General features: G+C 37.7%; 1 protein-coding gene and 1 non-coding gene across 2 annotated transcripts in view; one reads left to right on the forward strand and one right to left on the reverse strand.

Moving 5' to 3' along the window:
- CEP350 (centrosomal protein 350) overlaps positions 1-18,307 on the forward strand; it is a 211,492-nt gene that overhangs the window by 8,679 nt on the left and 184,506 nt on the right. The window contains exons 4-6 of the mRNA XM_078392370.1: positions 12,458-13,062; positions 14,354-14,458; positions 14,769-14,873. Of these exons, the coding sequence (XP_078248496.1) occupies positions 12,458-13,062; positions 14,354-14,458; positions 14,769-14,873 (815 nt within the window). The remainder of the gene's footprint in view (positions 1-12,457; positions 13,063-14,353; positions 14,459-14,768; positions 14,874-18,307) is intronic.
- Positions 6,842-6,957, reverse strand: LOC140707210 (U5 spliceosomal RNA). Its single transcript, XR_012087132.1, has one exon. It is a non-coding gene; the product is annotated as a U5 spliceosomal RNA (small nuclear RNA).

The following is an 18,307-nucleotide window of genomic DNA, read 5'->3' on the forward strand; positions in this document are numbered from 1 at the left end:
GCAATTTAGTAATGTAGCATTATGCAATGTAGTGTTAAAATTGATGATAAGTAATAAATAAATGAAAATATAAATGTAATAGATGTTAAATATGTAATGATATAAGTAATAAAAATGGTGATCCTGTATGTGGCATACAGCTCTGCTCTCACCTGTCCATCACAGCTGGGCAGGGGAACCTCAGCCAATGAGAGGACGGAGGGTGATGCAGAAGGGGGAGGAACTGGATTATATAAGGTGTGTGTGATGTGTGAAAGGGGGAGTTTTGGGGAGTTTGAAAAGATGAGAGAAGTTGATTGAGAGAAGGAGATAGATTTGAGAGAGATAGTCAGTGAGGGAAAAGTCTGTGTGATCTAGTAATTGAGAAACGTGATTAACAACTTGATTTATTACCTGTGATTCACCCTTTTTATTTTGTACAAATCAATAAACACTTTATTTGTTTGAAAGAAAAACTTGTCCTTTGTGAGTACTAAGGATAGGTTGGTGGCAGCAAGTGAAGAATAGTAGTGAGCACTCTTGGAAGCCTGTATTGGTAGAGGCATCAGAGTGGCCCGCCACACTGTACATGTAATGAAAAGTAAAATGAAAAAAGGTTAAAAGAGGTAATAGAGAAAATGCATAAGTATAAAATGTATAACTATTCAATGTTTAAAGAAGGTGTGTATAATAAAATATTCTCTCATATGTTGTACATGAGGGTAAATCACTATAGCGTTTACCCCCATGATACAAACTTTTCCAAGGGGGGAGGTATGTGTCGGACAGGTCAGTAACCATTCCTGTCCATCACAATGGAACCCTGATTTAACAACCAATGGGTGAACAGAAGAGGCGGAACTAAGAAAATATGAGAAGAATGGAAGACAGTTAAAGATCAGTTAGGGATGAGTTAGGGATATGAGTTAGAGTTAGGGATTTCAGTTAAGGATATTAGCTAGAGAGAAGCAGTTTAGGCAGTTAGGACCAGTCTTGTGTTAGACAAGAATAGAGAGATAGATAACAAGATAAGAAATGAATTGATTAACATGATTATACATAAGCAAATATAAATGTTATAAAAGCACAGTTTATTGAATGAATAAAATACGACCATCCATGATTTACTTTATATGATTTACTTATAAACACTTAAATAAACATTGTTTTATGGAATAACACTAATTTAAGAGTCATATTTGATAGAGTGAGGAATAAGTCCTCTGGTGGCAGCGAAAAGGGTTGAAAAGTAAATGTCATACCCAAAAGTGAACCTGGGTTGTGTGGAAGAACAAACAGGGGAACTGGGGGTGTATGACAGCGGATATAAGAAGGTTTGGCAGAGAGAGATAGAAGTTGCAGAGAAAATGAGAGATATAGAAGTTGCAGAGTGAGAGAGATAGAGAGTCAGGGAGATAGGGAGAAAATATACAGTACTAAGCTGGTCAAGGTTAATAGATAAAGCAGGTGGTGACTGAGTATGTGGGAAGATATAGGATGCTTTAATGATTTGATTGTATGCACTGAATAAAGAACATCTGTGATTCTGATTGAATTTAATGACTTCAATGAACAAGTTCTGTTGGTAGTAACCAGACAAGTGTCTGACTAAAGTCTTTTACATTGTGGATAAAGGAAATCCACTGGTGGCAGTGAGAAAAAGAGGGAATGTCACAATTGATATCTCCTGGTGAGAGGACATAGCGTGAGCTCCTTTTGTTTGGTGAAACAAGCAAGGACCACGTGGTAAACATCACATATGGTTTTTCCAGTAGTGATGTATGGAAGTGAAAGCTGGACTATTAAGAAGGCTGATGGCCGAAGAATTGATGCTTTTGAATTGTAGTGCTGGAAGAGACCCTTGAGAGTCCCCTGGACTGCAAAGAGAACAAACCTATCCATTTTGAAGGAAATCAACCCTGAGTGCTCACTGAAAGTACAGATCCTGAAGCTGAGGCTCCAATACTCTGTCCATCTCATGAGAAGAGAAGACTCCCTGGAAAAGACCCTGATGTTGGGAAAGTGTGAGGGCAAGAGGAGAAGGGGACGACAGAGGACAAGATGGTTGGACAGTGTCATCGAAGCTACCAACAGGAATTTGACCCAACTCCAGGAAGCAGTGGAAGACAGGATGGCCTGGCGTGCTTTGGTGCATGGGGTCACGACTTAACAACTAAACAACAACGAAGATATGAAAACCGAGTTGTCTCTGTCTGTAGGTCTTAGGTTGGGACAGGCACAGCACACAAAATCTACGCCATTCACATTCATTATTTATTTATTTATTTATTTATTTATTTATTTATTTTTATTATTATTATTATTATTATTATTATTATTATTATTATTATTATTGATGATGATGATGATGATGATGATGATGATGATAATAATAATAATAATAATAATAATAATAATAATAATAATAATAATAATAATAATAATAATAATAATAATAATAATAATAATAATAATAATAATAATAATGCCACATTTCTCCCAACAAGGGACCCAAAGTTTGATATTTGGGTGAGAAGCGGTTAACTGACAAAGAAAAGAGTCCAAATCTGGGAAATCCCTTTGCTTGATGTCTCTTTCTAAATGATAGTGAGCAAAAGAGGGGATCCTATAGACCAAAGTTTCCTGACATGGGAGTCATGACCCCAAGGAGGTCACAAAGTGTTTTCTGGGAGGTCACAGATTACCTTGTATGTGTTGCAGTCCCTGTTAAATAATTTCCTCCTTGCCCTTTTGGAGTGGGACATTAAAGTCAGTTTATATCTGTATGTTTGAAAAATGTTTGAAAAATTCTGCAGTTTCATAACGGAATCTGGAGGATAATTGGATGACAATCAGAAAGAGGAAATTACTCATATATTCCAAAAATTTACCCCATATTACATAAAAATTATTCTTTTTCAACTCTCCTTTCTTCATCTTTAAATTACAAGTTAATTTATCATTTAATGCTATATTCCATATTTCTTTATACCATTCTTCAATTTGTAATTCAGTCTTTAATTTCCACTGTCTAGCAATAATCAATCTAGCTGCTGTTATTAGATTAGTTATCAATTCTTTAATCATTTTGTCATATTCCACATTCTCATATATTGATAACAAAGCAATCTCAGCCTTACATTCTATATCTTTTCCGCAGATACAACTTAATTCTTTAAAAATTTGTCTCCAAAAACTTTGTACCTTTTCACATTCCCACCACATATGAAAGTATGTACCAACTTCTTTCTCACATTTCCAACAGACATTCGGATGACTGGTGTTGATTTTATTTAATTTTACTGGTGTTAAATACCATCTTAAACTAAGTTTAAAAAAATTTTCCTTTATTCTTACTGACATCAGTCTTAAAATCCTCATTTTCCATATCCTCCTCCATTCTTCTTCATTTATTCTTTTCCCAATATCTTGTTCCCACACCATTTTCAATCCTTCTTTCTCACTTTCTTCTTCCTCTAAATTAAAAAGTGAATAAATTTTACTTACTGTACCTTTTACTGAGTCAGTCATCTGAATGTCCTCATATGAAAGTAAAAATTGTTCAAATTTTGTGTGTTCTCTACCTTTATTATATTTATTTGCCCATTCCTTAGTCCATCTTTCCAGTTGTGCATAGTTCAACCATGAAATAGTCTTGTTTTGAAATACTTGTTTCATTTGATCTATCGATCTCATTTTATACAGCCAATCTTTCAGTCTAATCACTTTTTCTTCTTTAAATAGATCCATATACACCTTCATGTTGGTAGGAAAATCTTCTATTTCTGTCACTACATTGCATAATGCTACATTACTAAATTGCAAAACATAACCAGAACCTTTGATTAGTTTCACTTCTAATATTTGTTATTATAAGTTTTTTTCTTTTCTTCCTCTTCCGTCTTCTTGTACCACTTCTCATTGCTTTCTGTTATCCGTTAGGTCTTCGAGACCATGCATCTGCAATCTTATTCTGAGTCTTTCTTTTGCTTTGGGTGTCACCATCAAAGTGTTTCAGATTTAGTGTCCATCTTGCATGTTTGTTGGTTTTAGGTTTCACAGTTCGCAACCTCACATAAAGTTTCTTTCTTTGCAATGTCCGGTCAATCAACAATCTTCTCTTCCATTTGCCAATTAATGTCTCACCTGCTCTGTCTTTCTTGTCCGCCTGGCTCCGCACGGCTCCTGGTTCAAATCCTCCCACAGCGATGATGGTGAAGTCACCCCAGAACTCTGGACCTCTCACAGTGTGACTTCTGTGGACGCGACGGCATCTCTGGACACAACGACCTCTCTGGATTCGACATCTCTGGATACAACGACATCTCTGGATACTACATCAACCTCTCTTTACTGAAGTCTGCAGTTTTTCTAGGGTCTCTTTACATCTGCTCGACCTCTGGATCTTTTTTTCTTTTAGCTTTTATAATTTTTAAAGGAGAGGCTATACATCTGACATTTCTTTCCCAACACTGGGTATAGCCTGCTATCCTTATCATAGCTTTCACTCTGTCCTCTTTTATTTTTCCTATGACTAGAGTAAATTTATTTAATACTTCTTTCCATTTTGTCTACTTCTTTAATTTAGATGCACCTTTAACTTTACAGTGGGGTCTTGACTTAAGAACGGCTTGAGTTAAGAACATTTTGACTTAAGAACCACTCTCATAGGAAAATATTGACTTGACTTACATACTTAGATTTGAGTTAAGAACTAAAAAAAACCACGTGGGAGGCAGGGAAAGTGCAAAATTTGAACTTTCAGTTAACCGTTGGCCAGTGAAAAGGGTGCCTGTCTGCTTCCTCACTCCTCCCAGTGTTTAGAGAGTGGATTGGGAGACAGTCTTCAGACTGCCTGGTACTGTACTGCCTGGACTGTATTTTCCATGCCTTCCCTGAACCTTTCTTGACCTAAGAAAAAAAGAAACAAAATATCCCCCTCTAGTGGTCAAAGGCGGAATAGCAGCTTCCCATTAGTTTCTATGGACGGAAAAGAGCAGATACGGATCAAATGGTTTTCAATGCATTCCTATGGGAAATGCAGATTTGACCTGAGAACTTTTTGACTTGAGAACCGCCTTCCAATACGGATTAAGTTCTCAAGTCAAGACCCCACTGTATCTAGTTCTATTTCTTTATTCTTCAATTTCTTAGATAGGGTTTCATGTTGCCTAGTTTTTAGTTACTTGTGCAGACACAGAATAATCAGCTTTTTCGGTTAACTGTGTCCTTTCTCTAGATACTACTTTTGCTGACTGCAATTTACTTCCCTCTAAAGTTTTCAGTTTCACTATCTCAGGGTAGCACAATGTTTCCTGATCCTCATGTAAGTTTTCCTCTTTTTCAGGAGTCATCACTAAGGAGTTTTCTTTAGTTACAAGATCTTTGTCCAGATTTTCTCAGGACTTTCAGAGAACAATAGAGTGAGATTTTGAAACTCTTTTAACCAATTCTCTGAGCTATTATTCTCCTTTATCTCCTGCTTAAAACTCCTTTCATTGGGCTTTCTCATACCCTTACAACTTTCTTCTACCCATTTATTTCTCTGACTCTCTAGTAAATTTTTTTCTCCCCCACTTTCTCCAGTTACTGTAGTGGGTGTGTTCTGACTATCTTGCGAACTTATATATATATGAAACCACCTTTAACATGCATCATCTTATTCCAAACCTCTTTTCCAACTCCAGACATCTCTCTGTACTCAAAAGGGATATCCATTTGTTTGTGGATATTTTTATCTATAAAGACTCTTTTAGGGAATTCTGAAAGTACTGGTTATTCTTTGACTGCATTAAAAGATTGTTGCAGTGTATAATCATTTTCTTGTTTCTGCCTAAAACTCTTTTTCTGAGACTTTATTATATCTACAGCTCCTGCAAGTTCAGGTGATTGGCTGACACTTATATCTTCCTCAGGAACCTCACAGTTACCATAAGGATTTTCTATCTTTTCTGTCTGTGAGTGTGTGATAACAGTTTTGATATAATTAATTAACTAAACCAATTAAACAAGGTGTATGGATCCGATCTGAAACAGCTATTTTAAATTTACCAGTCCACTCTTTATACTTTATATGCACTTTAGCCATGGGTAACTTAATTAATTCTCTCCCAATTCCTTTAACTGAAATTTTCTCATTTGGAATGATATCTTCCTATGGAATAATATCTGTATGGCATATAGTTATCTGAGAACAAGAGTCTCTCAAAGCTAGATACTTGATGTTGTTAATATAAATATTTTCTTCAGCTGACTTGATCAATTCCCTGTTAGTTTTAACTTAATAACAGTGGACAATTTCTGCTAGAGGAGGCAATTGCTCCTGTGTCACTGTTCTGTCAGTTAAACTGCCATTCTGCTGGTTTGTCTCAGACCCTTCATCCTGCTTTTGTATACAGTACAACTTTTTAGGTACAACTCTCCCTGTTTTCAGTTGTCCCATTTCTTTGTTTTTAATAAATTCACAATTTGAAATATAATGATCTGGTTTCCCACAACCAAAAGAAGTTTTTTAAATTTTTTGTTCATTGTAAGGGGTTCTGTCTCCCTTCCCTTCAAAGCTTTTACCCTTTTGTTGGTACTGCTCTGAGGGTCTCTCTCTAAAATGGCTTCCATTTGTATATTTGTTGGTTTTGTGGAAATCTCTAGGTTCTCTTTTTCTTCAAAGTTTCTGTCCAATTTCACTTCATTTTTTTTTTTTTTGGCCAGGGTAAAATTTATTTGTGTAAAATTAGTTATTTTTAAAAAAAATACAGAAAAAACCACATACATAACAACAAAAATACAAAAAAATACAAGTAATAGTGCTTATTATTTCCCCTCTTTTTATTTTAAGTTCCATAGTCAATTTATCATTTAATGCAATGTCCCATACTTCACAATACCAATCTTCAGTTACAAACTCATAAATGTTCCTCTCCACGGAAATCTTTAGTAAAAGGCGAAAGATTTATATGATCTGAAGAGAAAACAGAGTATGTCCAATTTCACTTCAGAATGCTTTGAATTCCTAATCTCTGATATTAAATCTGCAGATTCACTAGCTTGTTGTAGTGTTTTAGGTTGTTTGTCTCTAACTAAATATCTTAATACAGCAGCAAAGCTGAATAAAATTGTTCCAATCCTATGAAGTCCTGCATATCCTGCAAAGTTCGCATGTTAGATTGCTCCATACATTTTTGTAAATATCTAACTAAATTTGCCCCAAATTGTGAATATGACTCTTCAGGCTTCTTACTTAACTGTCTAAATTTGCGTCTGAGGTTTTCACTGGTTATTCCAAATCTTGAGAGAACTAATTTCTTAAAGATCTCATAATCTCTAGCTTGGTCTTCTGACATACTAGCATAAATTTCTGACATTTCACTGCTAATTAAAGACCTTAATATCAGCATACGTTCCTGTCCCGTCACGCTATAGTCCCAGCAGGCCCTCTCAAACGAAATTAGAAAAGATTCAGGGCAATCCCCCTTTTTAAATTGAGGGAATTTCTTAAGGTCTGCTCTTGAGACCCCTTCATTTGTACTATTACTGTTATTACTGTTTAGAGATGCCATTTCTAGTTTTTTCATCTCTAGTTATCTTTTTCCCTCATTTCCGTCTGGCTTCAGCCCTTTCTCTGGCCTTTGCCTCAGCTTGTCTGGTTTGAGCCCTTTCTCTGGCCTCCAGCTGTCTTTTTTCTTGTTCCATGGCTATCTCCCTTTCTCTGGCTTCTGCCTTTTCTCTCATTTTCAGCTGTAATCTTCTTAACCGAAATTCCTGTTCTTTTTCAAATTTCCATTTTCGAAACTCCAGGCAGGTTACATCAGTTCCTCTCCCTGAGCTATCCTCCTGTTCCCTTGGACCCTCATATTCCTGATTCTCTTGGTCTGAAATTTCCCCTTCCTGAGATAATATCTGACTCTCATCAAGTTCCATAACTGCCTTCTTTCCTCTCTTGGAAGGCATACTTAATCGTTTATATTTTTATTAAATTGGTAGGCTGCTTTCTCACCAATTGCAATATACAAGCCTCAATTTAAAAGGACCCCTTTTTTTCACTGTGTTAGAGAGATTTCAACTATGTAGCTTTCTTTTAGCAGCTCAAGATCTCTATGTTGTATCCTTGGACTTCAAGCTTTGCTGTTCCTTGTGTCTGTTACTTTGTATCTCTTTTGGCCTCCAGACACCCAGCTATTTCAAGCAATATTTTTTAATTTTCTTTTGTAAGCCTCAGTTATCTTCACCTCAGCTGTTCCTTTAGACCTTGGCTTCCACTTTTGGTCCCCTCAGTGCTCCTTTTCTCTGAGCTTTGGGATCTAAAGCTAGCCCTCTAGGTCCTTACACTCTCAGCTTGAGGTAAACTTTTAACTACAGAAATCTCCTCAGAGTCTTTTCCTGCCTTTGTCTTTCTACAATCAGGAGTCCCTATCAAGCTATTCACACCAAGCTTTAGGTTTTTCTACTCCTTCACTTGGACTATTGACAACCAGGTCTCTTAGACTCAGAGATTTTCTTGTATTTTAGGCTTTCTGGTATTCCTTCCCTTTGAATCCCAGACTCAGAAAACTTCTCTTTATTTTTGATTCATTTAATTTCTTTTTCATTCGTATCTAGCCTAATAAATTTCACTTTATTTTGGCTCACTGGATTTCATTCGAATCCCAACCGCTGCTCACCGCCCAGAGACCTCTGGGTAGAGTGGGCGGCATATAAATTAAATAAATAAATAAATAAATAAATAAAATAAATAAATGTCACACACCCCCAGTTCCCGTTTGTTCTTCCACACAACCCAGGTTCACTTTTGGGTATGACATTTACTTTTCAACCCTTTTCGCTGCCACCAGAGGACTTATTCCTCACTCTATCAAATATGACTCTTAAATCAGTGTTATTCCATAAAACAATGTTTATTTAAGTGTTTATAAGTAAATCATATAAAGTAAATCATGGATGGTCTTATTTTATTCATTCAATAAACTGTGCTTTCATAACATTTATATTTGCTTATGTATAATCATGTTAATCAATTCATTTCTTATCTTGTTATCTATCTCTCTATTCTTGTCTAACACAAGACTGGTCCTAACTGCCTAAACTGCTTCTCTCTAACTAATATCCTTAACTGAAATCCCTAACTCTAACTCATATCCCTGACTCATCCCTAACTGATCTTTAACTGTCTTCCATTCTTCCTATATTTTCTTAGTTCCGCCTCTTCTGTTCACACATTGGTTGTTAAATCAGGGTTCCATTGTGATGGACAGGAGTGGTTACTGACCTGTCTGTCACATCCGCTGACTCTGCCCCTCCATTCCTCATAGGCTCATGCAAATGAGATCTTGAATATGAACCTGACTAGCCCAGTGTTTTTCCTACTTTTTTCAGTTTAAGCATAAATTTTGCTATAAGAAGCTGATGATCATAGCCACAATCAGCTTCGGGTCTTGTTTTTGGTGACTTTGTAGAGCTTCTCCATCTTTGTCTGCAGAGAATGTATAATCAATCTGATTTTTGTATTGCCCATCTGGTGATGTCCATGTGTAGATGTCCATGCTTCTTGTGTTGTTGGAAAAGAGTGTTTGTGATGACCAGCTTGTTCTCTTGAGAAAACTCTATTAGCCTTTGCCCTGCTTCGTTTTGAACTCCAAGGCCAAACTTTCCTGTTGTTTCTTTTATCTCTCGACTCCCTACTTTAGTATTCTAGTCCCCTGTAGTGAGGAGAACATCTTTCTTTGGTGTCAGTTCTAGAAGGCGTTGTAGTTCTTCATAGAATTGGTCAATTTCAGCCTCTTCAGCATATCTTTACTGAACATAACTGGAAACTTGCCAGGCCTCTTAAACAAACTGTCCTTCTGAACCTCTTCCCAAGTGTCTTCTATAGGTGGGGATGTCCGTATTCTTCTCCTGGTCTGTAGACAGGTCTGGAAGGTGCTGCATGCATACTCCCCCAAACTTATCTCTCCTCCTTCTTCCTTTGGTTCTCATCTTTACAGTGGCTTTCCCTGTTGCACTGTTTTTTCCAGACATCTTAACCACTCTTTCTCGCTCTAGCCTTCTTTTTGCCCACGTCTCTCTCTTGACCAATAATAGGTTTTGTGAGGGGGTTGATTTCTCCTCTGGAATTTTGCTTCATCTCTTAGTACTTTTAATCTCACCAACTCATTTGACTTCCTTCACTATGCACTCCCACCCTTATGGCAACTCAAGTTGAAGGCTTCCTCCTTCGGTTTTCAATGTTCTCCTCGTCTTCCTGTATCACTTTCCCCCTTTCCCCCTCTTCTTCCTTTGCTTCCTCCATGCCCTTTCTTTCTCCTTCTCTATCCCTTTTATCCCTTCTCTCTTCTTACTTTCCTCCTTATTTGGCAGTTGTTCCTCTCCCAGGCTCTTTCCAGACCTCTACCTGTCAGGTGTATATGATGACTCATTTCCAGAACTTTCTAACACTTCCATATTCCAGCCCCCTTTTCCCCATTCCTGCCTCTATAGGGGAGCTGATTGTTTTGTACCCCTCCACTTCTGTGAGAAGAGTAGAAAAGACACCTACAAGGAGACTAGTAGAACTGTCACCGTTCTTACAGGCTCTTCATCCTTTTGTGTCCAGTATCTATGGCCTCTCTCTCATGCTCTTTTCTCTGCCTCTCTTTCTGTAGCTAACTTCTTTCTGTCTTTTTTTCATAGCTCCTCTCTTTCTCTCCTGCAACTTCTCCCCCCTTCCCCCTCTGGTTCCCCTCCTTTCTCCATGGCCCTCTTTCTTTTTGTCTCTCCATCTCTCTATGGTTCCTCTTTCTTTCTTTCCCTTATTCCTATGTTAAAGTTGCAGTCTTAACTTATTCTCTTGCTCAGAGGTTAGCTCCATTCACACCTCTGTGAGAATCAACTGCTATAGAATACTTCTACAAGGAGCGTAGCCAGAATTTGTGAAAGATTTCCTATATAACATAAGACTTTTAAAGGCCATTTATCTTCTGAAGAACAGGATGGATTAATCTGAAGTAAAGAAAAAGATGTAAAAGTATGCATTTTCTTTTCAGGAAACAGTAGCAGGCATTGGTAAACTACTGTAGCTAGACAATTGGCTTTGTGTCTCCAAAACATGTTATTCAGGGGAAGGAAATTATTATGGAAAACAAAAATTAGAACTTTTAAAGTACTTGCCCAAGCTTCTCCACATTTGGCACAGAACAAACCTATACTGTCTGCTAGCACAGTGCCAAATATACTGTGCCATATGAATTGATTCAAAAACCAGTTCAAAATTTAAAAGTTTTCATTTGGACTGGCGCTCCTGTCAGTAATTTTTAATGAATGTTGTATTGATTGGTCACATAATATAAGAGGTACAGTCTTTGTGTGCCTCAAGTATTCTTGAAACAGGAATGAATTTTGGGGTTTGGAATGGACTGTGTGATGCACATTGGCCAGAGTCCTATTAGTTATGCTAACCAACATAACTCAATTGGCATAAATTTCAATGGTGAATTGCCACAAGTTAAGATATTGGCATAGATGATTACTGTCACACAGTGCGAGCATGACTGGGTGTGTGGTAGCAAATGCCTGTGCTGACTTCTTATGTTGCAACAATTTGCTGCTGAAGTTATACTGAGGGAGTTATACCTGTGTAAATATGTAGTAGAGTTCCAGCCATTCTCTAGCTCCATTCTATAATCACTGCCCTTGCTAGGGTCTTCCATGGATTGTGCAATGGGAGAGAGTTCACTCAACATCAATGTGCAGTTGTACTACAGTGGTTGATTGAGATTCAGGGCTATTTGAGGAGGAAGCTATTTGCCTGTTTTCAAAATTCAGCAGTCTTGTGGTACAGTGTAACAAGAGGTCACAAGGGTCTACAAGTTTTGATTGGCTGTGTTATCTAAAATTATGGTCACCATGTGCTTTCATTTTCCCTGCTGTATTAATGCAGAGAACTATTTTGAGCCATGGTATTCCACGTATTTTTCCTCAGAAATACAGACTAATACTTTGGCTACAGCTGATGGTAGAAACACTTGCTATGTCAGCTTTTCTTTGAGTGCCACTGACAAGCAACAACCAAGGGTTTTTTATCATTGTTTATCTCTATGGTACAGAAAACAGTGAAGTGATACTTTCTGGTTTGTCTCTTCATGGCCAAGGTTTTCTATTATGCTTAAGCCATGCAGCTTCAAAGTCATCCTATTCTGTATTTCAACTTTAGAGCTGTAGAGAGGCCCCCTCCACTCCACAGTTCCTTTAAGGCCCCTAATTTGTATTTTCTTCTCCAAAATGGAAATATTTTGAAGGATGTTACACTTCAAAGAGTAACTTTTAACCTTCAAGATGAAGGCTTGCTAAAAGAAATTCAACAAGAGCAACAAAAGAACCATTTAAAATATATATGTTTGCACAATCATAGCTACTCTCTAAGACTCTCAGTGTATGTTTTTCTGTATAAGGTATGTAGAGTTGATTACCACTTCCTCTCTGTTTCTGATTTTTAATGTATTTTTATTAGACACGTTCAGTGGGCCCCATCTTACCAAACCTCTTCCCAGATGGAGGCCAGATGTCTGAAGCATAAAGGAGCAGGGAATAAGACTGAAGAAATAACTCATATGACGTATGAAAAATGTGAACCAGACTTGCAGATCAGGGATTTCAAAAGCCCATGTTCTTCAGATGAAACTATTGTCAGATATTTGAATGACCGTCCTGCAATTGATGCCTTGAAAAATTCAGGTGTTTTCTTTAAAGCAGTAATTCCCACCCAATCAGACGAGGAAAAAACTGAGGGATCCAAAGAAGATGAGCATACAAAAACATCTCTGAGTACGACTCAGGATCTTGAACTAAAAGAATTGCAGTCAGTAGAATCTTGTTCTTCTGGATTTACCTCCAGTGCTCACAGACTAGATATGTTAAAGCAGCATCAGCATGATGCTAAACTGGAAAGATTGAAAGAACGGATTAGAAAGCAATGGGACCATCCAGAAGAACTTGGTGGCAGAGGGCATCATCTGGAATATGCTGATCATCCAATAACTACAGCAGCTCCTGAGAATACAATAACTCCTAAAGTCAGGAAAGTGACAAGTGCACCTCCTGCTCCCTGTTATAAAGGTACATAGTTTCAGAATTGAAATGTGGTTGTTGTTGTTTTGCTTTATATACCATCCCATAGTGCTAAACATATTTATGCAAACACCCCCCTGTGAGCTATTGAACCTGTCAGGGCCGAATACCCTGTTTTCCCAAAAATAAGACCTAACTTGAAAATAAGCCCTAATACGATTTTTCAGGATGCTCGTAATATAAGCCCTACCCCAAGAATAAGCACTAGTTAAGTGAAACCCCACCCTCCACAGCAACCAGAAGAAGATGACATGACTGAATTTGAATAAATGTAAATTGCTGTAAATGAAAAAATAAAACATCCCCTGAAAATTAGCTTTAATGCGTTTTTTGGAGCAAAAATTAATATAAGACCCTGTCTTATTTTCGGGGAAACACGGTATTTATGTAGGAGAATGCTTATTTTCATTCTGAAATCAAGGCAAAGGTTTCTATAGGAAAAGTTGAGATTCATTGGAATCCTGTGTGGGATCAAAATACTTCTTTAAAAAGTTTTTTTTTAATTTTTTTTACTGAATTTCTTTGCATTTACTATCCATGCAGGTATATTCTTTCTGAGTTTGCATTGTGCATTATTAGGGATAAATTTGCAATCTAAGTATACAAATTTTGTTGGGAATGCAACTTCCTACATTCCTCACTGTTGGCTGTGTTGACTTGGCCAGATAAAAATTGCAGTTCAGTAATATCTGGAGAGCTTAATCTTGCCACACCTGATCTAAGGCTTGTGTCAAGCTGTCTGTAGCAATTATTTGCAATCTTGGGAAGCAGTTTCATACCATTGCTGACAATTCTCGCAGACTCCTAAATTATCTGAAAAACATTTTTTATAGAGCCTTTAGACAATATGTGAAATTACTGACTGCATATGAATGGGAATTAGTCAATAGAGGTTGAAATTATTTTTGCTGAATAGCACCGGCATGGAGTGATTTTTAGTGATTAAAAGTCCTGCAAGCATAATTTGAACTGCAGGAATTTGGCCACAGTTTTTGCATTGCAACACGTCTGTGGACATCAGTTAATTGTGTATGTAAATATTTACTGTATTTGCTCCATGTGCATCTACTTTCTTCTATATGTGTCACCACATTATTTTTCTCATATACAGGAATCCCCTTTTAATCTGTTTTATATAGCACAGTTTTACGATCTGGGTTTTGCTTCAGGAAACACATTTCAGATGCCTAGAGCAGATTTTATGCATATAATGCAGTGATAACATTTGGATTAGCAAGTTTGTGGTAAAGTTTCCTAAATATAACTGCATTACTGTTAGGTTTTAATCCATCAGAAGCAAAGATTCGTACTCCTGATGGAAAGATTTGGTGTGAAGCAGACTTTCACAGAGAGTTATGTCGAGACTTAGAACTCCAGTTAGTAGGTAAGTAGCAAGTCTAATGCTTTTATTCATCATTCAAAGACCCTTCCAAAAAGCAAACAAACCCACCTCTGATTTATGATTGCTTTATATTGCTTCTGAATCCATGACTCAAAATGCTAAAAGCAGTCTGTTACTGACTTGCAGTATTATTCACACATTCCCAGCAGGGGAAAATATACCAAGATTTATGTAGCAGAGACCAGCCTGAAAGTTTAAGGATGACAGTGTCAGAAGTCCAGAAGCTCTATAGGATCTCCTCCTGTACTCTTGGTCTATTGGACTCCCTATTGTGTTTCTTATCATTCAAAAGCAGATGCCAAGCAAAGGAACATCTCAGAAACGGACTTCTTTTTTCATCAGTTAAGCCCTTCTCACCCAAATGCAAAGGAGTTGTCATGTTTAACAAGTTCTTCAGGTATTTATTGCTTGCCTTCAAGAAATCCACTGTTCAAGTATGGATGCCTAGCTTATCTTCATTTGCTTTGATCAAACTTCTGCTTGTACTTATTGTGACAACCCCAGACCTACTGGAGTATGCCACACTTTAACTATGCTGCCACCAACCATTCCCTATAAGGAGTCACACAGACCAGGAATGGATTTTACTAAACAAAAGAACAAGGTTTATTTAAATAACAAACAGGGAAAACAAAATGATCAGGTAAGGATACTGTAACGTGGCTTAGTCTCAATCATACATACAACAGTTTGGTTCACACAGAACACTTTAAAGTAAAGCACAGACCCTGAACCTATCAGTTCTGGCTACCCAGATAGAAACCTGAACCTATCAGGTAGGTACTAACTGACACACAGTTGTACTCAGTCTGACACACAGACTCCAACTCCTCACTCTTCACACAAGCTCCAAATATATATACAGTACAGCACCTCCCCCCTGATGTCCCGCCTTCCACTCCCCATAGGATGGAACTTTCCCTCCAAACCCATGACAGACAGGTACCATCAGTGCTGTATGTAACACTTATTAAATCATAATGGCTAATTCAGGTAGGTGATCAGTCACATGTATGAAATGCCCCATGATCTGATTTCAGGTGTATATAGAGTAGGATGGCTGTGACTTCTAAATTGTTCTCTTCAGAGGACAGATTCCTAGTTGACTATTGGTAGCAGCAGAACATGACTTTGGTAGTTGCTGCTAGAGCTCTCATTTTTAAATCGGAAATGTCTTTAGTATGCAAACATAAGGTGATGGTGAAGAAATTTGTAAGTTAGGTAGGAGGCCTGGAGAACAGTCAGCATTATTTGCTGCTCCATGAGTCTATACATTTAAAATCAAATGATGATTCAGGAAAATTGGGATGCAACACTGATGTTTACATGAACATAGATTCTGTGTGCAGAAGTCTTTGTCAGACATCCTAATGCAGGTGATTTGACTTCCCTCCCAGAGGTTCAAGTAAAGCCCCAGTAAGCATTCTTTGGCTCAGTATGCATTCGTTGGCTAAGAAAGACACACAGTAAACATACTAAAGAGTGTTTAAACTCATAAGGCTTTGGAACACATATCCATATAATTCTTTTTGCCTTCTCTCTAAATCTAGATGTACTGTGCCCCATTGTTGTGTCTGAAATAATGTATGACCTTAATACTGCATGAAAGAAAGCTAATATGGGTGATAGCATATTGGGGTAGGATTCAGATGATTGGCTTCAAATCACTACCATTTGGCTTAACAGGGTTTATTCTGAAGAATTAACTTAGCTTGCAGTTCTTTACCTATGAACACATCAGAAAGTCTCTTTGAAGTTAATGAGGCTTATTTATGGACAAGAGGGTTGTCATGATTCCACGTGGCCCCTGATTGTTTTAGCAACAAAAGAGCTCATGCTACGTGCCCCTCAGCTGCAACCAGTTGATTTAATCAACAAGACCTATAATTAATGGTAGATGTCCAGGGCATATGTCATTAAAAAAACCAAATAGAAATTGTCTATTGATACAGGTGTTGACAGAATAAGCAATGTTGTTGACTCTTAAACAAACATTCTTCTTTATCCACCCTCAACCACCATTCTCCCGCCCAAACTCCAAAACTCTCTCAACTCTCTAACACTCTAATTCTCCATCCCAAAACCCTGTCTATGTCTTATCTATGTCTGTCTAAACTCTTCTTCCTCCTGCTTTATACCTTGTGACTCCGCCCCTCAAACGCTCCCCTTGATCTATGCAAATAGCATATAAATATTCATGACTTAGGCAAACGCCATAAAGGTATTTTAGGAGTACAGCCTTACCACAGAAATAAGTGCCATGGAACAGATATCCATCTGAGTACACTGGTAGGTAGGATCACTTGTGGACACAGTTTTCAGGTGCATTGTTTTCTTGAGTTGACAATATGTGTCAAAAATATTTGTACTGCAATCTTGTGTGAAAGAAGCTCTATTGAATACCTGAGACTTATTTCCAGGTATATATAGTACTGCTGCCTAGCCCTCTTCCGCTATAAATGAGGGTGTATTTTGTGGTGTTAAGCTTCCATTTTAAAAAGCAAGGATATTCAATCCTTTAAAAAAACCACTCCTCTGGTTTATGAATATGGGATATTGCTTCTGTGGTCTACAATTCAAAAACCAGGCAATGGTCCAACACTGCTTTGCAATATCATGCTCATATTGCCAGCAGTGGAAAGGGTTCCAAAGTTTACATAGCAAATACCAGCCTGAACACTGAAGACACCAACTTAGCAGTCAAGATGGTCTACAGGAATCCCTCTTGGTGCTCACCACTATTCATAAACAGACACAATGCAAAGGAACATCTCAAAACTTGACTCCTTTTTTCCTAGTTAACCACACCTCATGCAAAAACAAAGCAATTGCCATGGCTACAGTGGGGTCTCTACTTAAGAACTTAATCCGTATTGGAAGGTGGTTCTCAAGTTGAAAAGTTCTTATGTTGAATCTGCATTTCCCATAGGAATGCATTGAAAACCATTTAATCCGTATCTGCTCTTTTCCGTCCATAGAAACTACAGTGAAACCTCTACTTAAGAACTTAATCCGTTTTGGAATGGTGTTCTTAAGTTGAAACGTTCTTAAGTTGAAGCAAAATTTCCCATAGGAATGGACTGAAAACCAATTAATCTGTTCTGGCTGTTTTTTTGTTATGTAGAGGTGCGTTTGTACATTGAAGCATTAGTTCCCATAGGAGCTAATGCAAAGCTGGTTAATACATACTCTACCACTAGGGGGAGAATTTTTTTTAACCTAAGATGACCTAAGGTTAAAAAAAGAGCAGGAAAGGTTTTTTTCCTGTTCTTATCTTGGATTTCTGTTCTCAAGTAGAAGCAAAATTTAGCAAATGGAGCTGTTCTTAAGTTGGATTGTTCTTAAGTAGGGACGTTCTTAAGTAGAGACCCCACTGTATTTCTGACAGGTTTCTAGGTATACATTACTTGGGAAACAAGGCAGTCTGAATGCCAAGAAAAAATTGTGGTGTTCAGTTGAGAATGCACTCATATATATGCCTTTTTAGCTGAAAGGTACCAGACTCCTATCCCATTAAATAGTAATATGAACATCAGACATTTTCATCCTGTGGAACCCAATTCATGGCACTTGTACATATCGGAGTTTTGGAAGAATGTTGGAATCAGATTTTTTCCCCTATTCTTGTTAAGTGCCATCAAGTTGCTGGTTTCTTGTGGTCTCTGTGAATGCACACTAATGGGTTAATTTGCACCTGAGCAGAGCATCCTTGGAAACCTTTGTAGCTTTAAGCACTAAGTGTCGGGGACCTCCCACCTAGGCTATATCACCGCCCCGGTACTCTGTGCCTCAATTCTGTGTCCTGCTGCCACTGTAGTAGCATCGGTTGGA

The sequence above is a fragment of the Pogona vitticeps genome, chromosome 4, assembly GCF_051106095.1.
Source record: "Pogona vitticeps strain Pit_001003342236 chromosome 4, PviZW2.1, whole genome shotgun sequence".
NCBI classification, from domain to species: domain Eukaryota; kingdom Metazoa; phylum Chordata; class Lepidosauria; order Squamata; family Agamidae; genus Pogona; species Pogona vitticeps.